The sequence below is a fragment of the Amblyomma americanum genome, chromosome 3 (genome assembly GCF_052857255.1).
Source record: "Amblyomma americanum isolate KBUSLIRL-KWMA chromosome 3, ASM5285725v1, whole genome shotgun sequence".
Classification (NCBI taxonomy): domain Eukaryota; kingdom Metazoa; phylum Arthropoda; class Arachnida; order Ixodida; family Ixodidae; genus Amblyomma; species Amblyomma americanum.
Window position 1 is genome coordinate 109,107,577 of NC_135499.1, and position 24,457 is coordinate 109,132,033.

At 48.9% G+C, this 24,457-nt stretch overlaps 1 protein-coding gene and 1 non-coding gene across 2 annotated transcripts; both read left to right on the forward strand.

Annotated features, from left to right (window-relative positions):
• Positions 1-12,287: 12,287 nt before the first annotated feature.
• TRNAM-CAU (transfer RNA methionine (anticodon CAU)) lies at positions 12,288-12,359 on the forward strand. Its single transcript has one exon. It is a non-coding gene; the product is annotated as a tRNA-Met (tRNA).
• Positions 12,360-22,850: 10,491 nt separating this feature from the next.
• Positions 22,851-24,041, forward strand: LOC144126365 (uncharacterized). The gene has a single exon (XM_077660424.1). The coding sequence runs from the start codon at positions 22,851-22,853 to the stop codon at positions 24,039-24,041; it is 1,191 nt and encodes a 396-aa protein (XP_077516550.1).
• Positions 24,042-24,457: the final 416 nt, after the last annotated feature.

Below are 24,457 nucleotides of genomic sequence, written 5' to 3' on the forward strand. Positions count from 1 at the left end.
ACGTACCCACAACTGGTCCTGGCAAGCCAAATATTCGTGGAGGTAAGATCAGACGAGTGTACACACTGCGAGTTGGGAGGGTCTCTATAATATAAACTGAGAATGCCCAAATTCTCCTATCAGGGCGCTAAATATGGATTCATAAGAATCCTGGGAGACCTTGCTGCGTAGTTCGGGCTCTGAGATCCAGTTCCGCCATGTCCGATTGGCTGAATAAGCCGCCAGGACAAGAGGCCAGCATCTAAAGCAGTGTTTCCAGCCTCCTGCCTCCCCGGCCTAATGCCGAGGGAGGTGGGAGAATGCCATTTGTTGTTGTTTCTACCCTCTATAGGACTGCACATACCCACAGAGAGGGATTTGCCAGGGTGTCTTCTGATGATGATGATTGCCTCACAAAATACCACATGCCCACAAGGCCCAGTAAGACAAGTATCACCGCGCCAGACAGAGCGCGAAAGGTGGTTCTTCACTGCAACGCGCTTTGATTAAGGTCAAAACCAAGCCACAACTTTTCTTGGGCACCGGTTAAATTTGTTAACCCCTTCTAGTTTATTTCTCACCTTTTTTATGGCTGGGATTCTACTTGTGCTCATACTTAATTTAATAGCTTCAGTTTACTGACGTCATGACCATTTTGCGCCGCTCGGATCTCGATAGCCAGAGGAAAAAGACGACAACGAAGGACGTGGCCGCTGAATCCTTCTGTTCAGTGCACCACACAGGCGTGATATCAAGGCCGCTTGTATTGGAGTCTCAAGTAAGAAGACATTCCGAGACTAAGATGAAGTCAGGTATCAACGAAAGTGCGCCTTCTGGAAACGCTGGCACCTCCGTTCCCTCATCCTCAGGAGATTGCACGAAGTCCGTGAGCCACGACTGGACGACCAGCAGCGGCAGCAAGGTGAGGTTGCTGTCAAATATACGCGCGACCAAGAAATCTCTAGAAGGTCCGATTGCACGCGCACGCAAACGCAACGCCAACGCAACGGTGGTAATGAATCCCATTGGTTTATGTACAAACTAAGAATTATATATTGTCATATATTGCTGCGGTTTGAACGACGGTTTTATAATCCAGTTTTTTATTTGTAACCAGGTATAGATATACATAAGACAAGCCCGATCTTTAAATAAAGACAGTTATTGTAATTCAAGGCGTGCTTCATGTGCCCGCAGGTCGACCAGGACACATCGAGTTCAAGCAAGAAAAAGAGCACCCATTCGGCCCTTGTGCTGGGGTCGCCCTCCGACCTCAGAGCGGACAATGAGCTCCACCAGTCGGCAAGGGTGGCCACGGTGGGTGTCATCGCGGTGCTCGCCCTGAGCATGTTGATGCTGCTGCTGCACGTGGGGCGCAGATACCTCGAAGCCACGACCACCGAGGTAGTCTTCGAGAACTACTCTATAGTAGTGCCGGAGACTGAGCTGAGGACGGCTGTCACCTGGCCGACGCTTAAGGAGACGCCCTTCAGGCCGCCGGTCACAGAAGGAGAAAACTCCACCATGGAGGAGGCTACAGAGAGCCTGCCCGAAGATTCACCATCGAACGTAACGGAGCTCACGAGGGTGCCTACCTTGGAAGAACTTAACCAACGCCGAACGTGAACTCATCCGCCCCAGAACCAGCAACGGAATCAATAGCGGAATCGAACGGAAACTCTGCGACTGAGGAACCAACAGCGGAATCGACCCCTCCCCCAGGCATCTTAGTAGTACCCGCATGACAACGGACGTCACCGCGGTGCGACCACCACGACTACAGGAAGTGTACTGTAAACGAGCGAGTTTTATCGCGACGGCGTGAGTGAACGCGCTCGTTAAAGGCGTGCGCCGATGCTTCCCTTGACCCGCAGTGACTGCTTCGCCTCCTTCTCTTAAATCCACCTCAAGATTGCACTGCTGAGTTGCGATAACAAGCAGGTTATATAACAGACCAAAGCTCCTGCTGTTACTTTGTTTTCGATGATTTCATACTGGTCTCCCGATTTACTCCTGATTTCAATAAAATAGGTCTGTCATTTATTTGAAATAGTGCTCTGGTGTCTATATTGTAAGGGAAAGTCTTTTTATCAATGTGCCTTTTCTGCAGCGGTGGTTCAGTAATCATGGTGCTCAGCTGCTGACCCTAAAGAGGGAGTTCATTTCTGGCTGTGGCGATTTCATTTCGATGGAGGCGAAATGCTAGATGCCCGTACACGCTTAAGAACCCCAGGGGATCGAAATTACCTGGATCCTCTCATAACGGCGTCTCTCATAACATGAGTTGCTTTGGGACGTTAAACTCCATAAAAGTAAACCAATCTTAATTTTATTCTGCTTTCCCGTGCAAAGAGCGCGTGCGTTGGGATACACCGTTTGCTTTAGCCCTACTCAAGTTTCCACTGCAAGGGAGGAAGATAAGTGATCTGTCTTTGCAGGTTGTTTTTTTTTTGGGGGGGGGGACGGGAGGGGTGGGCGGGGGCAGGCACTCTTACTCTCCTCGACTGGGTAAGACAGAAGGGTATCTACAATCTTGGTATCGCTAGCGCGAGGGGCGCCGATACACGGGCAAGGCCAGTCTAGCTGGTTCTACGGCGCCGATGAGACGCTTTTAGGGCCCCCGTCTTCCCCCAGCTGAGCCAATGACAACGCAGAATATTACGTCTGTAATTTCAGCTGCTACAGAATGTGTTCCTTATAAGCTCTTCTGTCCTCTTCCCTGTCTCTCCCGCAAGCACGGCGACCAATGCTGACTCAGTATTTGTGCAATTGAGGAAGACTGATCAGAGTATACTTTGATGTGCAGAGGAGGTTTTAAACAGACGCATAAAGAATGTGCAAGAATGGCTAGAAGCTCTTTTAACGTCCATCTCTCCTATAATACTGCTTGATAGCGCTCCAGTTCCAAGGATCGTAGGCAGATGGAATGAGCAGCGCAGATAGAATTGAGCTGCGCTTCAGCTCAGAAAAGATTGTATGCAGTTGTTTTTCAACAGTAATTTTTCGCAACCGCTAAAACAACACGGACAAGAAAGGAACAGAAAGGACGTGACAGGAAGCGCTCGTCCTCCCTGTTCCTTGTTTGTCTGTGCTCTTTTAGCGCTTGCGAAAAATGACAAACGTGCACCAACTAGCCCGATCCGCCACTCTTCTGCTTTTCAACAGGAAGCGGTTCGTAAATTGTTTGGTTCAGCCTTCGTCATAACTTGTCCAAAAGGTTACGACGCGCACGTCAAGAAATGAATTGGTCACCTCGGAACAGAGCATAGTCAAAGTAGAAGCCTGGGCGAGTTGGCATGCACTCATCCTAAAAACAGCGCAAAAAAAGACAAGGACAGCGCTCGTGTTCTCCTTTCCTTCCGTGGTCCTTGTCTTGTTTGCGCTGTTTTTAGGATGAGACCGAGCATAGCCCGAGCTTAAAAGGTCTGCAAATTTATCATAAAACCAACGGGGCTAGAGTCACGCAGTTTTAGTTGAGGATACCTTCATTCATAACGCGCACACAAGGTAACTTCTTATGACGAAACATTGAGTAAGAACTTTCGTGCCAATATAGTCAAGCGCGATGTGCCGGACGGCATTTCAATAGCTCGTAAGGAGTTGCCTTCGCTTCTTGAGTGCCCGCAGCTGACACAGAGTTCGTATTTATGATATCCAAAGCACAACGCCACAATGATCAACACAGCGAACATGACATTGCTAAATTACACTGCCACCTCTCCTCTAGTTTCATTATAATTTCTTAGTGTCAGCAGATTTGCCCGCTAGATTCCAAACTGTATGCAGCGAAGATAATTTGCCTTTTAAACAGTGAGGAGCAAACTTTAGCGAAACCCAATATTCACGGAGTTGCAGAGAATTTAAAAACCGAAATTGCCCCACTTTTACAAACGTTTTGCGTTTTTAAGCCACTGCAGCGAAAAAGGGAGAGAAATAGGGATTTCTGGGTTTGAATTAGGGAGTTTTCGGTTAAGGCACAGCTGCTTTTAAACTAGCTGTATTCTTATATACTCGCGTTCTAGTGAACTCGTAGACAGCGTAGGACCCTCGTAATAATTTGATTTGCGGTGCTGCGATGACGGCGCAATTTCCACCTTTCGTCGTACTGGCTTAACAAAAAAAACGGTTATGGTGAAATTGTGCAAGGCGCGCAATGATTGACAGTGCGCTGTGGAGATGGTTGCCAACAGCGAAGAAGATGAAGAAGAAGTGGGTGGAGAGCGGACGCCATGGCCTTCCGTCAAACGGTTTTGTCCACGACGGCAGGGGCTCAAGGCCAGCCGTCCATGACAAACATGCGTACAGCGGTCGGCAACCAGGCACCCGGGGCCCTGACACCCGCAAGAGATCTGCACGAACTCGGAGGTGCGTGTACGGCAGCAGCAACCAACGTGGTGCCCATCGCCGTCGAACATCGGCCGCGGGCTCCGAGCAGAGGCGCCGCCATCGAGGTGGCCGAAACCACGACCACCGTCAGGGGAGTGCCCCAAGCCGAAAGCGCCGTTGTCCGAGGCGGCCTCAGCCCGTCCCAGCCTCGCCAAGTCCGCCGCCATCCCGGCTGCTTGTGCATGCTGTACTTCGGGGTGATTTCCGGCCTGGCGCTCTTCGTGGCCGCCTATTGCGTGTAACGTGGCCGCTTCACGGGCTACGAACAGGTGCCCTCATTCCTCGAGCCTTCGTATTCGGCGGCTTCCAGAGCCCAAACGTTATCGGCACCAAGCGCCAGTACAGCAACGTGGACGGACGGAAACGCCACATGGGAAGAACCCGGGACGTCGTCTCCAAGCCATAGGCAGTTTCCCACTGCCATCGCTTCGACGCAAAAGCACAAGAAAGCGAGGCCTGCGACTAGACTGACTGCGGCTCCGCAGCGCAGAACCTCCAGGCATGAGAAGTGTTGTGGGATGGAAGAAGAGCCAGTGAAGGACGTCGAACACCCACACAAAGAGGTCGCCATCAAAGCTGTCCGCCGAGGCCGAAGGCAGCGACCAGAGAAAGGGCCTCATATTGTGAAAGTGAGAATACTGGGCAGGAAGGAACGGGGGTGACATGTCTACTCACGATAGTCGCTTTTCTGAAGAACAGACTTCGTCCTGATCATTTTTATTTACCCGGCTTGAAACGCAGCCTGATTTGGCGACGCGCTCTATTCAGAATGCGTCTTGTACGGTGCACAAGCAACGCTTCGTTCTTTCTCTTGTGTTATTGCTCGCATAGCGCACCAAATCGAATATACATCGAATATATGGAATATATAGCGTTGGTGTCTTGCTGTCGTCATCATCCCTTCGTCTCCGTCCTCCTTGCGCTCGTTAACCATGAACACGTGCCATCTAGCACAACTTCTCACTTTAACAAATATATGAAGAAAAATAGAGCCTCGCTTGAAAATACTATGCTTCATATGGTTGTGACTAAAATAACTATGTTATCATACATGACGGAACCAACAGTCACGGAAACTATGGCGTTTAGTTGCGAAACTAAGGAGCATGAAGAAGTACTCTTTAAAAAATTTGTGTTCATCACTGTAAAATTATTATGGTAATAATTTTAGACATAACTTATGAGATAGCTGTAGAGAAAACAACCACATGCCACCGGGGGCATTCGAACCCACGAAATCCGAATATTGCGCCTGGTGATCTACCAGCTTAGCGACTAGCTTGCTCATCTATGGGGCAGAAAAGTGAAGGCTAACCAAAAGGGTTCAACTTACGTTAAGAGAGAAATAGTTTATTCATGGGAAAGGCAGAGAGGTTGGACGGAAAAATGAACATCTGGCCTGCCACTCTGCACTGGGGTAGGGAAAGAGGACGAAAAGAGGGTCACAAGGGGTTGATGATGACGAGGGAAGGCTGATGAAAATAAGTAATAATAATAATAATAATAATTGGATTTTTCGGGAAAGGAAATGGCGCAGTATCGGTCTCATATATCGTTGGACACCTGAACCGCGCCGTAAGAGAAGGGATAAAGGAGGGAGTGAAAGAAGAAAGGAAGAATGAGGTCCCGTAGTGGAGGGCTCCGGAATAATTTCGACCACCTGGGGATCTTTAACGTGCACTGACATCGCACAGCACACGGGCGCCTTAGCGTTTCTCCTCCATAAAAACGCAGCCGCCGCGGTCGGGCTCGAAGTTGAAAATAAGAAAAGGAACATTGAACATTTTCTAAGATTACAAACTAAGTCCAGGCGCGTGCCGCTTAAAAACCATGAGAGCGCGCACAATGCCTGCAGAGTTTTCGAACTCTCTAGCCAATTGCCTAGGATCAAATCCTCCGAGATGGGCCTGCGGTCAAAACACTTTACATTAGGTGCTAACATGAGTCTTTATCGTTCATATGCTGCGCACGCCACTAGGACATGCTCTGCAGTCTCGAGCACGCCACATGTGGAACAGTCCTGCCCGTCCGCTTGTCCAATAAAATGAGAGTACTTGCACGTGAAGGCGATGTTTATACGTAAGCTGTGTATTAAGCATACAAATGGGCGGGGTATTCCGCGAGGAACAGAAAAAACCATCGCCGGATCTAGCCGTTAAAGGCGGATCTGTCGAGTGTCTGGCAAGGTTCAGTATCAAGCCATCGCACTTCTAGCTTAAGATAAGGACAAAACAGCCAGCTATGGAGAAAAAAAAATAGATGTAACGTTAAGAGAGCGGAAGCGGCCAGAGTACGTGAGAAAGCAAACATGGGTTAATGACATCTTAATCTAAATCAAGAAGAAGAAATTTGCTTGGGCAGTGCATGTAACGCGAAGGCAAGATAACCGCTGGTTCTTAAAGGTAACGGAGTAGATTCCAAGAGAAGGCAAACGTAGCCGGAGGCGGCAGAAAGTTATAGTGCTGACAATGGCGCAACCGAACGTTGAGAGTGTTCAGCAGCGTCACCCTCGCGCAAAGCGGCGGACGTAGTACGTCCTGTATTACCGCGAGTGCGACGTAGTAACAAGGTCGAACGTGGAGGGGGGAAACTGTGCGAGAACCCTCTTATGCTACCTTATGCTACCTATGCTACCATATTATGTTATTCTTAACAAGGCACGAAGTGAATGTGGCGAATGGTGGTAAGGTACATGGCATACATGAAGAATGGCAGCAGGTAACCGAAGCCGCCTTCCTATCGGTCGGGCGCATTTTCTATGAATTAATAACGCACACTTTGAAAAGATGTGGAACCAGAAAATATATCGTTTCGCATTTTCAAAAGAAAGGCTTGCGGATGAAAATCGTTCAGCCATTTACACACATCCTGGTCCATTCAAGGTGCTCTGCCGCGCGAATCGTGCTTGCGCCTCCACGCCCTCCGCAGGATGAAAAGCTGCAAGTGAAGAAACGAATGGTTAATACTTATGGTACGGGTAACAGCGACCACTGTATTTAGAAATGAACACTAACCATGATCAACATTGGGAAGTTTACGTTGTGTGCAACCAGCCACAAGTCCCATGTCAGCGTTTTCTGTTGACGCTTAGTGTTCAAAGGCGTTAAAAGTATTAAGTGTTCATAGTGTTCAAATGCAGGAACCGTTACTTCTCTACGGAACGACCAAGAGAAACACTGAACGAAATAATAATGATGGCTTTGAGATTTTCTTCGCCATTAATAGACGCTACGATCCAAGTATGCGGGAAAAAAAAAGATGCAGGAGTAGTTGAGAGTTCAGTGTTAGGCACCTTGGTTTAATTTGATTTGGCATCGCTGGTTCCTGCTGTCTGATTAACGTAGTGAGCACGGTGGAAGAAAGAGTGGTGATCCCACGGCGCGGCCGCTGTGCGGCAAGAGAGCGGCCACTTGTTGCCACGGGAAGTGAGCGCCGCCGCTAGGGGCAGCACGTGTTCAGGCGAATTTCCTCTCCGCCGATTCTCATGGTGTTGGTAGGTGCCAGAAGAGCACGCATGGAAACTCTGCGACATAATTTTGCCTTCAAAAGGCGACCACCTTGATATATGCCTCCTTTCTTTATTTAGCCGTTTAATTCTGATCAGGTCGAAGCTTTCTTACCACTCACCGTTAAAATGCTTCCATTTCCGGCCGCCGAGGGACCCGTAGTCTGCTGAGCAGGCGACGCGCAGGCGAGCGCGTGCGGTGGCTGCACCATCGCTTCTTATTACTATCTCAACACTACAGTGCCTCCTTCAAAGAAGAATCATATGACAAACGTATGCGGTGCTGGTTCTGGTTTTGTGTTTCTCTTCTATGTTTCCTGCACTATTTGATGTTTTGTTTTAAGCATTCAAGGAGACGGATGCTGGCTTCTTCAAACGACATCTGGGACCTGTCTATAATGTTCGATATTAGCTTTCTTAAGACAACTAGAATGTTCTCTTTTTTCTGGTTAATACATCTCGTGTACAATTCGAATTCGATTATCAAACACTTAAAATTGTGCCATGACACGATACACGCGACAGCTAGCTACTTCAAAACATGGCGTGCTTGTTGGCAGCTGTGTACGGTTTTACTGACCTTGTGCTCTTGCACCACTCTAAATACACATTTGCACACTTAGTTTTCAGTCAGTGAAAATTATACTAACAACGTTTCCTTAAACTTCGAAGTTACAGTAGAATGCAGCTATGCGCTGAGAAGGCAGCTGCTACCTTCATCATTTAAGGTGTCACTCATGCGCCCTGAGTCGAATTACGGCACGAAATATGAGAAGTATAAAGAGACGTCCCTCCAACAAATCAGCGTCGTTAAAAGCATGTGAGCACCATATATATGTATCGAAATCAAGCGCCCGTCTCACTCGCGGCCATAGAAACACCAGCAAAAAGAGTGACAAAAAAAAGGTTCCCAGTACTGGTGCTGCAGCTTACGGCCGCGCCATGCATATAAGAAACTGGCCACGCCTCGCGACGCCATCACATCACCTCTCTCTATTCTACCGTGATAGTGAGCCCCATCAGCAATAGTCCGCTTCCATGCTCCCTGTGAGCACATGCGTTGTAATGAATAATCAAAGAGAATTTGAATCAATCAAATTGGGAATGTGTTGTGTGAATTGGTGAAGCATATCCTCGAGGTCACTGCTCCGAAACTGTCACCTGGAAAATGACTCTACACAGTGGCCAAGGCGAGGCAGTATACACACGCCTTATACGAAACACAGCTCATTCGTCGCTGCGCTACGATGGACCCGATTTGGGGAGAATAGAAATGCGCCCAATCTCGCTCACATACGCACACCAATAGACAAGCAGAGGATGGATTGGACGGCGCTCCGAAAGACCCTAACTCACGGTATACTAGTTCTCGCTCAGCGTTCGTTCAGGGTGCCTGCTTCCCCTAGTCATGTCCAGTGCTCATTATCTCTTGATGCATATCGAAAACATTGCTGTACACTGACTCCAGACACCAACTTTCCCTCATTTTTCCTCAAAGGGAATGTGAAACATTATGGATAGCGAAGAACACGCAAACATACACCAGAACTATATTTATTTATTTATTTATTTATTTATTTAGGACTACTTTAAATCCACCATTCAACGGGTATCACAAGAGGAGGTGGGTTACAGAGCATGCTTCAGCTGATGATTTGCGTTCGGATAGGGACTAGTGCGACAGAAACAGTTGACAAGCATACAATATTGGGCTTAACGTTTTCAGCTGATATGACGTGGAGTGATGACATGGAATCGCTATCAAATTACTCCTCTTCAGCAACAGGTACAATATCCCGATGCCGGCAGTTTCTACTATTATAAGATCAACTGCAAATTTATCACGCTCCTTTAACATCTCATATTAATTCCTGCACGCTTGTGGCTGTTAGCAATAGGCACATTTTTCGGCGTATCCAAAAGAAAGCACTGCACTACATTGCCAATTGCCCATCATTAGACCCCTGTTGTCAATTACTTACGGATTTCCCATAGTTAATGTAACGAATATATTTGAATTTCGTTAGGTTCACTCATTGTTTTTTTTATAAGAATTTTAAAACAGTTTTAAGCGCCTGTTCCAGTCTAACTGCACAAAGAAGCGATCCTCCAACCCGTGCACCAAGCCGATGGCTAATACGGCATTGCCGTACGGGTACATACTGCAATATTTTGCCTATCAGGTACCTTTCGTGCTGAATAAATACAATAAATATGCGCGCATTTCTCTATTTTTATTCGAAGACAAATTCGCAAATACTTTTTGAAGCAGTAGTGGTGTTCTTTTTCTATATTTCCGGTATTGTTCAACAATTATGGACACATGTACTTATTCTCTGAAATTATTTTTTTATTTTTCGCTATTGATGCGGCTTTCCAGTTATATTGTACTACAGCTGCTTTTCGTAATGAAGAAATGAACTGAAATGCAAGTTCTTCCTTTGCCTGTAAACGATTATATTTGAATTCCGTTAGGTTCACTCATTGTTTTTTTTTATAAGAATTTTAAAACAGTTTTAAGCGCTTGTTCCAGTCTAACTGCACAAAGAAGCGATCCTCCAACCCGTGCACCAAGCCGATGGCTAATACGGCATTGCCGTACGGGTACATACTGCAATATTTTGCCTATCAGGTACCTTTCGTGCGGAATATATACGATAAATGTGCGCTCATTTCTCTATTTTTATTCGAAGACAAATTCGCGAATACTTTTTGAAGCAGTAGTGGTGTTCTTTTTCTATATTTCCGGTACTGTTCAATAATTATGGATACATGTACTTATTCTCTGAAATTATTTTCTTATTTTCGCTATTGGTGCGGCTTTCCAGTTATATTGTACTACAGCTGCTTTTCGTACTGAACAAATGCACTGAAATGCAAGTTCTTCCTTTGCCTGTAAACGATTATATTTGAATTCTGTTAGGTTCACTCAATGTTTTTTTATAAGAATTTTAAAACAGTTTTAAGCGCTTGTTCCTGTCTAACTGCACAAAGAAGCGATCCTCCAACCCGCGCACCAAGCCGATGGCTAATACGGCATTGCCGTACGGGTACATACTGCAATATTTTGCCTATCAGGTACCTTTCGTGTAAACTGTTTTATGTAAACTGTTTCCTGCTCCCGTATCTGTGGGTTTCCGGTTTCCGCCAGCAGTATGCGACTGCCTTTTCGCTGGGGTGCCACCAGCTGGATTGTGAGATAAAGATTGATTGATTGATTTTTTCCTGGGTTGAGTACGCCAGACGAGTAATGGTATTCCAACACACGTCATTCTAACACAAGAATTCTCGAGCTAGCTTCGTTAAAACCGAAGATAACGGGGATTAAAAATGACACTCGTCCTCTGCTCCTTCAAGTGATACCTTCCGCTTTTGTCTATACACAGTTTATCAACAATGAAAATGAAAAAAAAATCTGTAGGAAGGTTATAGCGTCAGTTAAAAGTCTATAGGAAGACTACACACCATTTTTATTAGGGATGGAATCAAATTTCCCTAAGAAAGAAATTGATGCGGTATCTGAACGAGGATAGAGACGAGAGGAAAACAAAAAACTCTTTTGTTTCCAGGGGCCAGAGCATCCCATCATGAGATGTCGACTTGCCCAGTTTGATGCAGACGGCTCGACAATGTTGCTGCAGCACATGCTCTGGAACGGCCCACCAGAAGGCATTCACGCCCATGGTGCCGTTACAGCCTCGAATTGCATTCATGACAGCATGCTTGGAAACCAACACTTTATCGAAATTTAGGAAAAAAACCTGTTCACGTGAATCGAAAACGAGCACAGTTGGACTACATACTTCTGCTAGGACTTTTCAATGCTATCGAAGCTATGCAAAAAATAAAATACACATCACACTAACAGATAATAAATCATATAGAGCACCATGTGTGCAACCAAACAGCGCCTTAACAGAGACAGAAAAGCGAGCAAAAATTTCTTTAACACTAAAGTATACAAAACGTTGTTAATAATGCTTTTATTTCAATATAAGGCGGGAAGGTTTTTTATAAGCAAGCATCTTGTAGACAGTGCGGTACCGCGAACAGTTTTTGCAAGGCTACATTGGCAGTACTCTTCGAGCTGCACACGTCTTCGTGCTATACGACCAGCTTGATGGAGCAAACTAAGCCGTTGAGACAAGTTTTTTGTTATTAAGCACAGGAAGTAGCAGACACAGGCTTACACGCCTTCGAGTTGGCTCTGCCGGTTAGACCGGGCGCGGGAGTCTTTACAGCTGGGCCGCTGCTGCCAAGGTCATTCACTTTTTCAGGTGCACAGCGACCGGCTCCCGTTTCGTCTGTGCGAAGGACATTCGTTGCCGTGCCTAGGGCCAGGAGGCCCAGCTAATCCTCTTAAGAAACAGGTTTACGGTTGCCATTCGAATAGAGACTGTTTCTGCAGAGTGCAATCAGCAGAGTGGCGCAGTGGAAGCGTGCTGGGCCCATAACCCAGAGGTCCGTGGATCGAAACCACGCTCTGCTATAGTTCTGTCTTTTTTTTCAACAGAAATATTCAATCTGTACTACAATTTGCCTTCTAATATAGGCTACTTTGCTGCGCTGCGCGACCAGCAGAGGGGCGCAGGGGACATTCTACTTCCGGCCACCGAGCGTGACGGACGCAGGATCATGAGCTCCGGATGAGCGGCGGCAGCGGCCCTTGCTGGCCGCGGAAACAGGATCGAGGGAAACGAAGATACGGTTTATCAGGTGATCTTGCCACAGCTGCCTACCGGACGTGTGGTTTTAAACAAACTTTTTCTGCACGGTGATGTTCGTGTTAGGCCGAGGATTTTCGTGATGGGCTGGCCCAGGCTGGTACGCTCCCTGACGTGGTGGCTTTGGGGGCGTACCAAATCCACCAGGTTTAGGGCTGTGACTTTCAAGACCGCTGAAGAAGCCAAGAGGCTTCTCGCCTTCAAGGAACTGAAAGTGAAAGCACGGCAATGTCTTATCATCGATCCGGAAGACCAACAAGTCAAGCTACGGCTCCACTGGATGCTGGAAGGCGTGGCCGACGAAGACATCCGGACGGCTTTTGCTTCGTTCGGGAAGGTAACCGAAGTTACACGGGAACGGTGGCGCATCCAAGGCGTGCACGTCAAGGGATCTACAACACGAACTGTGCTCCTAAAACTGAAACCTCGTTTGAAGGTCGACGATCTGCCTCACCAGATACGTGTCGCCGGGGAGTTGGCCCTCGTTGTGGCGACGGGGCGACCGATGCAGTGCTTCCGCTGTCATGGCACGGGCCACGTTCGGCGAGAGTGTAAAGTGCCCCGGTGTTCTAAATGCAGGCGTTACGGCCACGCCGACAGCGACTGGGTCCGCACATACGCTGTGGCAACCGGGCTGGCAATGGGGGTCGACACGACGGAGCACATTATGGACGTCGCCGAGACAGAAGAGGCGGCAAAGGGAACCGACGTGACGACGACACCGGTGGTGACGACGGAGTCTTCGGGGCACCCGAGCAGCGACGGAAACACGGCCAGCGGTGGTGGGAGGGAACCGGGGACGGTAATTCCTGCTGGGACAAATGAAGCGTAGTCCAGCGACGGGACCAGTCATGCGGCTAAAAATATCGACCAACCACCGACCAGCGAGGAACAGATGGACCAGAGCGGCGCCCGTGTGACGACCGTCGCCGCCCCAGCCAAGCGACCTCACGACCTGACCGACAACGAAGGGGACAAGCCCGCAGCTGGCGGCGTTGAGGAGCCGCCAGCAAAAGCAGCCCAGTCCAGGCGATCAACACTCAAGCCAACGCCCAACCTTGCGGTAGGCAAGCGGGTCGCCGAGAAGGCGCCTCCACTGCCTCCGCAGCAAAACCAGACATCCGCTCCTGACGGCTCCGGTGGTGGCAACGGCGTCTAGCTTCGTGCTAGACGTGAAAGGTTTGCACGGTGCTCTCGGCGTCTTCACACGTTTTAAATATGGCTTCTGCAACCTCCTTGACTTTTGCAACGCTCAATGTCAGAGGTTTTGACGCTGTGAGGAAGCAGAGCCAAGTGCACCGCATGTTAACAGATTATAATATCGATCTGCTTGCTATTCAGGAAACGAAAGTGAGAGGGAAACAAGACACCGAGAGCATCGTGCAACGTTTTACGTCAAGATTCTATGCTGTCGTGAGCCATGCCGTCGGCACATCTGCCGGATGCATTGTGTTTATAAGAAAGCTGCCTAGCCTCGACGTGCAGGCGTACGCATCGTGCCCTTCGGGTCGTTGTGTAGTAGTGGATTTTGCTTTCGCCTGCTCTGAATGGCGACTAATTTGCGCTTACGCACCTAACGTGGGCGAGGATAGGGTAGCTTTTTTGGAGAGCACACAGCGTTTCTTAAGCACAGAAAAACACATGGTATTGTTAGGAGATTTTAATTGTATCTTGAGCGCGGCTGACAAAACCAGCACGCAGTCCCACCGCGATGAAAGCACCGAACTGCTCCGTCGCTTGATCAATAAGTTTGTATTGGAGGACGTAACTGAATGTGTGGTATACAAGCACGGCATGATGTTCACGCACTTCCAACGAAGCAGCCAGAGAGGAAGACGACGCTGCTCGATCTGTTGTCACCTGAGCTCAGTAATTTTGCCTTGTTTTCTAGCTATTAACTAGGTTATTTCCATCCTTGCAAGACGGCCGCGTCTTTAGGGCGGTACTGTCCCTACGCGAAGGGTACTGCAGCTCCGGCGCCGGTATCCTTAAAGGGACAGCGCCATCCGAAGGAGCCCAGTGGGGCGGAGGCGGCCATGGCATCACATGGCGGGGATCTGCCAGTCATCAAGGACGTCCAGCAGTGCAGTGCGTCATCATCGCTCAGTGGGGACGACTCAACTATCGTCGCCTCTGAGGAGGAAGTGGCTGACATGGCGGAAATGGACAACGATGGCTTCAATGTGGTGAGTCATCGGAAGCACCGGACAGTCGGCATCCCAGCGACAGTTCAGCCAAAAGAGAAAGGAGTTCACTTCAGAGAGTGGAACCCTATCAGGCTGTTCGATGATAATAAATTACTACTGGGATCTGCTCCGATTCGCAGTCGCTTCACAACGCAAGGGGATTTTCATCTAGATATCTCAACGGAAGAGCAAGTAGACATTCTTCTGCGGTGCTCTCAGATCGGTGGCATACGAGTTCAAGCCCGGTTGCCACACTCCTACATGACTAACACATTTGTTATAAGGGGAGTACAAGTGTGGTATTCGGAAAGTGACCTTCTTGACTACTTGAAACCGCAAGGTGTTCTGCACGTGCGACGGTTAATGCGCCGGGTGGAGCCTTGAGAACAACAATGGGCAGCGAAGCCTACAAACTCTATTGTGCTAACGTTTGCTCCCAACACCGAGCGCCCTGGAATAATTGACCTTGGTTTCACCAAACATGCAGTCCACGAGTTCGTTGAAACTCCTCTCCGGTGCTTCAGGTGCCAACGCTTTGTACATGTAGCGAGAGTTTGCAACAAAGATCAACGTTGCAAGCGGTGTGGTGGTGGCCATGATTACAAAGAGTGCAAGGCAGATTTTGCTTGCGCTAATTGTGGAGGTGACCATACAGCGAGTTTCAGTGGCTGCACATTCCGTGTAAGCGCCGTACACCGTAGCAAGTCCTTCATTAGTGCCCCAAAACACAACTTATTGTGAAGCCGATACATGGAAGTGAAGAGTTCCCTGCGCTCGAGTCGGAAGCTCGGGACGTGGTAGCAAGCGACGTCGCTGCACGACCTGATCCGAGCAAGTCGGCAACGGCCTCCGAGGGTGAGCTGGCTGTTCGATCTGCTTCTGCAAAAAGTGTCCATGTTCCTCAGCGACCAGATCACATCAAGACTCGACAGCATGGAGGACATCCCCTTGCCTTAAAAGAGATGCAGACACCAGCTACCGTGGCCAAGAGTGGGTCCCAGTCCCCGTCTTTTGTCGAAGTGGTGCGCCAGTGCGTGCAGCAAAATAAGGAGCTCAAAAGCCGGAATCTCTCCGACCTTCTACGCGTTGCAAGCGATGCAGCCTGGCACGTTGAAGAACTTTATACAGCTGGTGCTTTCCATTGAGACCTTGATCACCGCCTTCGCAGAGAACTTCAACTCCTAGATGGCTAGTTTTCTTCAACCTGTTGCAAATAAAAACCCTAGAAAAGTGCCGTTTATCATGCAATGGAGCTGCGCTGGGATTATAAGTCGATTAGCAGAACTAAAATTGTTCTTGAAAGAGACCTGTGTTCCAGAACTGGCCCTCTCGGAGGCTGGCTTGCTAGGCGGGAGGTCTTTGCCGGGATAAGTCGCCCACAAGAATTGCAGCATAAAGTCTTTTCCCGCAGGAAGTGCCGCCCTTTACATACGAAGGGAGATTCCTCATGTGGCTTTGAACGTCACCGATCTTTGTACCTACAGTATGGAGGTAGTGGCTGTGAGGATTCGGCTCGCCTTCCGAACTCTGTCCATTGCATGAGTATACGTGTCCCGCGGAAGAAGGTCGATATGGCTTTGTTCCTCCAGCAACTTTGTGACCGCTGCCCAGCACCCAGAATCATCTGCGGTGACTTCAACGCCCACCACCCTGCCTGGGGTGACAAGAACACAGATCCTCGCGGACGCCAACTTGTAGAAGTCATCGACAGTTTGGATCTGTGCGTGGCCAGGGACGGAAGTCCCACTTTCTTTCGGCCTCCAACCTCACCCACATCTATAGATCTAACCTTACATTCACCTGACGTCCGTGTACAGTGGTCAACTAGAGCTGACCGAATGGGAAGTGATCACTACCCGATATTTGTGTTTACTGCCGACTTCCATCTGCGTGGTCCTAAAATTTGCCATGTTGTTAATTGGGACAAATACAGGGAGCACTTAGCCTGTGGTTTCGGTGATGTGACAGACAAAATGATTTATGCTAAGATGGCTGCTACCACGGCGCTCAAGCTACCTGATCATTTTCCGGCTCCGGATTTAAAACTCAGGAACCTCTGCGCAGCGCGTAGAAGGGCGGAGCGACAACTGTTGCGGAAGAAGGACGACAGAGCCTTGAAGACAACTTTCAACAGGCTCAACTCGGCCATTAGACGTCATGCGAACAAGCTCTGTAGGTCTCAGTGGGCATCCTTTTGCGCTAGTTTGACTGTTTTCTCACCGATAACAAGAATTTGGCGTGTCGTTGGCAGTCTTGCTGGTGGCTCTCGTCCGAGTAAACCTTTCGAGGCGCTTGCATTGCGCACGCAGAAACATCTTGTGTGCTTGGCAGAGGAATTTGCGGATGCATTTGTAAATTCCAGACCAGGCATTCATCCCTGCGCTCTGCCTGCTACGTCTCCGTCTGTTATGGACGCCCCGTTCACACTTCGAGAACTACAGACAGCGCTCCGCAGCCTGCGGCGTCGCTGTGCACCAGGTCCTGACGGAATTACCAATCAAATGTTATAGAACCTGCCTCTGGAACACAGGAAGATGCTCCTAACCTATCTCAATCGAGTGTGGGAGTCTGGTGACGTTCCCTATTCATGGAAGATGGCTTGTGTAGTCCCACTGCTGAAGGCCAGCAAAGAGATGACAGACGCGGCCTCGTATCGTCCTGTATCGCTGACGTCGTGTGTGACTAAGCTCATGGACAAGATGGCAAGTAAGCGTTTGTCTTGATGGCTTGAGAATAGAAGGGCACTACCAACATGCATGACTGGATTTCGCACAGGCTTAAGCGCCCAAGATGGCGTCCTGGACTTGATAAGCCACATTGAACATCAGAGTGCTTTTGGACTTTCAACACTAGCTATTTCCTAGACGTATCAAAGGCTTATGATAGCGTCCTCCAGAGCTCAATACTGAATAGTCTGCAGGTCATAGGCGTACAGGGCTATCTTCTGCGATTCATTCACTCATTTCTCAGTGATCGTAAATTTCGAGTGCGGTTAGGCAGTACAATGAGCTCCGAAAGGGTGGTATCGCGAGGGGTACCTAAGGGTAGTGTCCTGTCTCCAACGCTCTTTAATGCTGTCATGGCTGGTCTTCCCGCAAAAGTTCAAAAACATTGTAGGCATGTCCATATGTCGATATATGCAGACGACATTTGTCTTTGGTTAACCGGATATCAACACAAACGCTTAGCTCTATTAGCGCGACAGGCCGTGCTTTCAGTTAAAAGTTACCTTCAAGGTGTTGGGTTGACTCTCTCGGTGGAAAAATCTGGCTTCGTCCTGTTTCCAGGTAGGGGACGACGGTATGCGCGGCTAAGCATAGACCTTGATCAGTCTTGCCTTCGTCAGGTTAACCACATACGTTTTTTGGGCGTCCCTATTGACTCACGTCTATAGTGGCGACGAGCTGTGGACTCGATTGTGGCTTCACTATCTTTGCGTCACAATGTGCTTCGTAGAGTTGCTAGTGAGCAATGGGGAAACCATCCTGCTTCAATGATCAGGCTTCACGATGCCCTGGTGACAAGTCGCATAATGTACCAGCACCCTTTAATTTCCCCCTCGGTATCGCAGCTGGAACGCCTTGAGGTTTTGCACACAATGGGACTAAGGAGGGCTCTCGGCGTTCCGCAGGCTGCTCCAAACAATGCAGTACTGTATGAGTCTCAATCGAAACCTCTTCGGCTAGCCGCTTCACAAAGACTTTTGCTGCAAATTGGCCGCCTCAGAGAGACTGTTGCCGGGAGAGCCCTTCTACAGCGCCTTCGAAACAGATCTGAGTCCCGGGCGTACTTGGCTTTAAATACTCTTCGTTCTCTGGGTCTCGACCTTCGAGATCGACCTAAGACGTTGAAGCCACCTTGGTCCTTTCCGAGCCTCGATTGTTCCTTCACAATTCCCCACGTTCGCGCTAAGCGGAATTCTCCTTTAGCGGCAATGCGTTCGCTCGTACTGGAACATCTTGAGACCGATTATGCCAGTCATCTTCAAATTTTTACAGACGGCTCTGTGAACAAGGTTAGAGGATCTAGTTCAGCTGCTTTTCATATTCCGTCTTTGAAGTATGATTGGTCTGTTCGTTTTACTAAAGTCGTGTCCTCCACAATGGCCGAAAGCGTTGCCATTGAGGCAGCTCTAAAGAAGCTACGGTGTTGTACGCCTCAACCTACTGTCATAATTACGGATTCAAAATCTGCTCTTCAAAGGTTAGAGTACGGGTTCCCCACTGATGCCTTGAGTCTTAGATCCCTACGTTTGGTGCAGAATCTACATAGCAAAGGCTTCTCTATACGCTTTCAATGGGTGCCCTCGCACATAGGTGTCTTAGGCAACGAGATAGCAGACAACCTCGCCCATACAGCTCTCTCCGGGATTCCAGAACATGGAGTCCCTCATGAAGTCAAGCAAATGTTCAGAGATGTGGTGTTGTGCCACTTCAGTTCTTTGTGGAGCTCTCCTCATCAGCCATGTGTGACCAAGGGTCTCAAAAGGTACCAAGCCACCTTGCTGCACCGCTTTCGCACGAATTCTGCTCATACGCCGGCGTGGATGTATAAGACTGGCCTAGCGTTGTCACCATTGTGTTCAACGTGTGATGTGTGTGGTGGCATAGAACATTACCTCTTGTGCTGTACTTTGTGCAACGCGGAACGGGCTGTGTTATTCGGATCCCTCAAGAAGGCAGGAGTTCCTCACAGTTCTCTTCAGGACATTGTTTTCCCGCGCGGCAGCCAGTCGAGTAGAAGGGATGCTTCTCGCTTTCTTCTACTTTACCTGCAGGACACGGAATTGGCCTCCACATGGTGACCTCAAGAGTGTCTATTTTGGTTTTGCTGACAGTGTTTCTGTGATTTCTATTGAGGTGTCGCTACGGTGGAGCAATTGCCGGCAGCAACTGCAAGGCTTATCCCACCGGTAGCTTACAACCACTCAACTCAACTCAACGAAGTAGCCATGCCCGCCTTGATAGAATATATGTATCGGTCGACCTGTCGCCAAAGTGTCACAGCTACGATGTTGTTCCTGCAACTTTCTCGGACCACTGCTTGGTGAAATGTAGCATAGGCGCGGTAAAACGTAAAAACTATTTCCAGTGGGACCTGTGGAAATTCAACAATAAGCTTCTGAAAGACGAAGTTTTCACCGGGTTTGCAGCACAGGAAATTAATAAAATAACCGTTAATGGCAATCGAGCAGCTAGAGAAGAATAGGAAAGTTGCAAACAGCAGATAAAAGTGTATGGAATAGAAAGAACCATCTGCATACGTTTTCAAGTAAGGTTAAGCGAGGCACATTTGAAGTCCTTACTGGACAAGTTATTAGCTAAGGAATGCAAGGCACCGGGTGTTTTCAGTGAAGACGTCCGAAAAACCAAACAAAAGCTAGAAACGATAGAGGAAGAGCGATATCGCGGCGCACTTGTGCACGCGAGAGCCGAGCAATTCGCCGCGAGCTAAACACCCACAAAACGGGCGTTAGGAATGGAAAGGGCGCACGCTCGGCGAAACCGTGTCGTGGAAATTAAATGGGGCGGTGCCACTGCATCTGACGATGACATCATAGCAAAGGCTTTCTTTTTAAGTACTGTCAAACGCTTTTCGCTTCGAGGCATGTTGACATGGGAAGGTTTAAGGATATATATTTTAGGGGCCATGCCACGTGTTGATGACGCAGACAGAAAAAGATTAGAGCTGCCAATTAGCGAACAGGAAGTGGAACAGGCTATTGATAAATTAAACTCGGGAAAGTCGCCGGGGCCTGACGGCCTGAGCGCGGCTTTTTATAAAGCTTTCAAGAAGGAACTAGCACCGCTCCCCTCAGTGGTATTTAGTGAAGCGTATGTGTTGCATGCTCTGCCTACATCATATGCATCCTGGAATACTGTGCTCATACCAAAAACCGATCAAACAGAAGAACTCAGACAGGTAACATCGTACAGGTCCATAGCCCTCGCAAATGTAGACTAAAAAATTTACATGAAGGTTCTTGCAGGAAGGCTACAGACCATAATGCATAAAATAGTCGGACCTCACCAAACGTGTGGGATCAAGGGGCGTTCCATTGTTGAGAATATTCACAAGGCTAGGTGCGTGCTTGAGTGTTGTGACGCAATATTGACCTTGAGAAGGCGTTTGACTATGTGGCACACGAATTGCTGCTTTGCATTATACATTACATTAACGTTGGTTCTGTTATAAGAGAGGGTGTGGCCATGGCTTACCGTAAATGCACTACGAGGTTAATAGTAAACAAGACCATAGGGGCCCCCATTAGTGTGCAGAGATCGGTACGCCAGGGCTGTCCCCTCAGCCCCCTGTGTTTTGTATTTATATTGAAACCCTCTGCCTAAACATTATAGGAAATGAGGCTGTTCATGGTTTTCGTGTACATGCATCAGAAGTGAAGCTCTTAGCATACGCAGATGACGTTGCTGTTTTCCGCGTTAACCAAGATAGCATAAGCAGGACAATTGAAACAGTAAAGGGTTTCAGTGAGGTCACCGGAAGTTTGGTGAATTGGGGCAAGTGCCTGGGATTCTGGCGTGGAGAATGGCCGTCAACTCCAGCTGTTTTCGCCAGCGTTTCTTGGGTGACAACACCCGTGAAATACCTAGGTGTTCCACTCGAAGTTTACAGGGAACTGAGCCTTTTTGGAAAACACAGCTTGAAGAAACGCATGAGAAAGCCGAAAAATGGAAAATTGGTAATTAGTCTGTATTTGCAAGAGCAACTGTGTGCAGTTTGTTTTTGATAAGCAAGCTCTGGTACGTGATTCAAGTACTCCACTGCTCATGGTTAAATGTGCAAAAGCTGCACCGTATTTTCGCTGTCTTTATATGGGCCTCAAAATGAGAGAGGTGCAGCCGGACAAATTTGTTCAGGAGCGTCAAGGTAGGGGGACTTGGTCTGGGGCACTTGTTTATACGGCAGACAGTAAACAGATTTTTGTTTCTCCGAGACTTTAAAGATTCCTTTCTGCGTACCGTATGCCAAGTCAGGCTCGGGCGTGCCGTGCCAGATTTCATTGTTAGAACGGAGACTATGACTGGAGGTATTTTTGGTTTTCTTAAAGAAGTTCAGGTGTTTAGGTTAAAGGTGTTTAGCGTCAGGTTTTTGACGGCGAGGTTTTCAAAAAATTATTTAAGTGGTGTTCAGCGGAAAATATTGTACAAGGATGTATGTGACGTGTTATTGCCGGAACCAATGTACAGGGCAATATGCTCCGGAGGCCCAGGCAGAGATGTCCTGAAACGTGTGAAAAAAATGCAGGCACCACCGGGAACCAAAAATTTCTTCTTCAAGCTTCACACCGGGACTCTGTCTGTAAAATCTTTCCCAGAAAAAAAGGGGTTTTACCTACCTTGGGGATCCCCCTGCCTTATCGTTAAACAACCAGAAACTATTGATCACGTTTTCTTGCACTGTTGGGAAAGGGTATATTTTTGGGACGTCCTTCAAAGGACCATCAAAAAAGAATTACCATTGGATCCGTATGGAATTCGATTCCTGCCTACAGCAAAAGAAGATGGCATGCAGTTTGATTTAGTAATGCTCGAGGGTCTCCATAGCAACTGGCGCTCCTGAATGGCAGGCTTTCATTGTGACCCGGATGCGCGGCCTGCGCGATTATATTTCCGTGAGACAATGCACAAGTTCATCGAGGTGCTGAAAACCCAAGTATCTCCTACTGAGTGGCTTTCAGAGCTCGAACCTTTGACGGAACTCAGGGAATTTTAAACTGACAAGGCCTGCCCCTCTGGGGGCTGTAGGCTACCTTTTTGTAGTTTGGGTGTCTACCCGTGTATGTTTTTTTGTTGTATTCTGTCGAAGCCCAGCAATAAAAAAAAGCAGAGTGGCGCAGTGGAAGCGTGCTGGGCCCATAACTCAGAGGTCCGTAGATCGAAACCACGCTCTGCTATGGTTTTTGTCTTCTGTTTCTTCTATACTTTTTTTTCAACAGTAAGATTCAATCTGTACAACAATTTGCCTTCTAATATAGACTACGTTGCTGTGCAGGGCAATGAGCAGAGAGGCGAGATTCGACTTCCGGCCACCGAGCGTGATGGACGTGTGATGACGGGCTCCGTAGGAGGGGCTTCAGCGGCCATGTCTTGCCGCGGAAACAGGTTTACAGATGAGGAAAATGCTTACCAGGTTTTTCTGCCAGGATTGCCTACAGGGCGTTTCGTTGTAAATACAGTTTTTTTGCACGCCGATATAAGAGCCCGCCCGCACCGGGTCGAGGATTTCCGGGATACCCTAGCTCAGCACGCGCTGCTCCCCGATGTTATCGCCCTGGGGGCATATAGGATGAGCCACGTCTGGGCAGTCACTCTCAAGGATTCCGAAGCCGTAACGAAGATGTTGAGCGTCGGTGAAATGCTTGTGAAAGAAAGCCGCTGCCTGGTTATTGAGCCGACCAATCAGGATGTGCGACTGAAGCTGCACTGGCTGCGGCACAACGTACCCGACGAAGACGTACGTGCGGCCTTTGCGCCGTACGGGAAAGTCACGGAAATCGCTCGAGAGCGTTGGCGAGTGCGGGGTGTGCTAGAAAAGGGCTCGACAACGAGGCTCATCACTCTAAAATTGAAAGCCGGAGTTAAGCTTGACGACTTGCCGCACCAGCTGAACGTTAGCGGTGAGTTGGCGCTGGTCGTCGTACCAGGCCGGCCCCCGTTATGCCTACGCTGTCGCAATACGGGCCACATCCGAAAAGAGTGTCGAGTCCCACGTTGCGGAGCCTGCCGACGGTTCTGCCACGAAGACGGACAATGTGCCAGCACTTATGCGAGCATTGCTGGCCCCGGGACCAGTGAACACTCGGCTGAGCTGCTAATGGACGAGGCGGACGCGGAGGACGCGGCCCGTGAAACTGGGCAGCCAACGACACGGGATGGACCTACGTGGACGCGCCTGACGAAGCAAGGGGCGAAGACGTCCACCGCAGTTGCGGCGGACGTACCAGTGCAGCGTGACCTTCCAACAGAACCCGTGAGCACGCAGAAGGAAGCGACGGGAGCTTTTGCTGAAAATCCCGATAACGTGGGACCGGACAACAGCGAGGCCATGGATTCCAACCATGAGGCTGCCGGCCTCATAGCTGGGAAGCGCCCCCACGAGGAAAGCGTCGGTGAAAAGCCCCAGGTAGGAGCTGGCGCTGACGAGCCGCCGTCGAAATGCCCGGGAGTTCGGCGCTCGTCTTTGAAACCACGGTCCAACTTTGCGGCCGAGACAAGGCAGGCGGAGAAGCCGCCTCCCTAGCGCAGCAATGTGTTTGTGTAAGTGTGTTCCTGTTTTCCGCGGTTGTGGGTGGAAGTACCAAGCAGAGGTATTTCCAAGGTCTGGAAAGGCTGGCGGAGGACTGCCTAGCGGTTTTCCCGGTGCCTGCAAACGGTCTAATGGATTGGCGACGCCGCACAGAGCACAATGTGAGTCTAGACGTGTTTCGTCTGTTATGCTGGGCACTGTACATCATATATCAGCTATTCCTCGCGCATGGCGATGAAACTTGACTCAGTTTTGTGCATAGTAACATTGAATGTGAGGGGTCTTGGTGCTCGTAGGCACCAATGCGAACTTAATCGTCTTCTTGCTGACAATGCGCTGGACATCGTAGATGTACAGGACACGAAGATTGAAAGTGAGGAGTTTACTGGGCGTATGGTGTCCACCTTTAG

Coding starts and splice junctions, on each gene's coding strand:
- LOC144126365 (XM_077660424.1), top strand. CDS start 22,851: ATGACGGGCTCCGTAGGAGGGGCTTCAGCGGCCATGTCTTGCCGCGGA.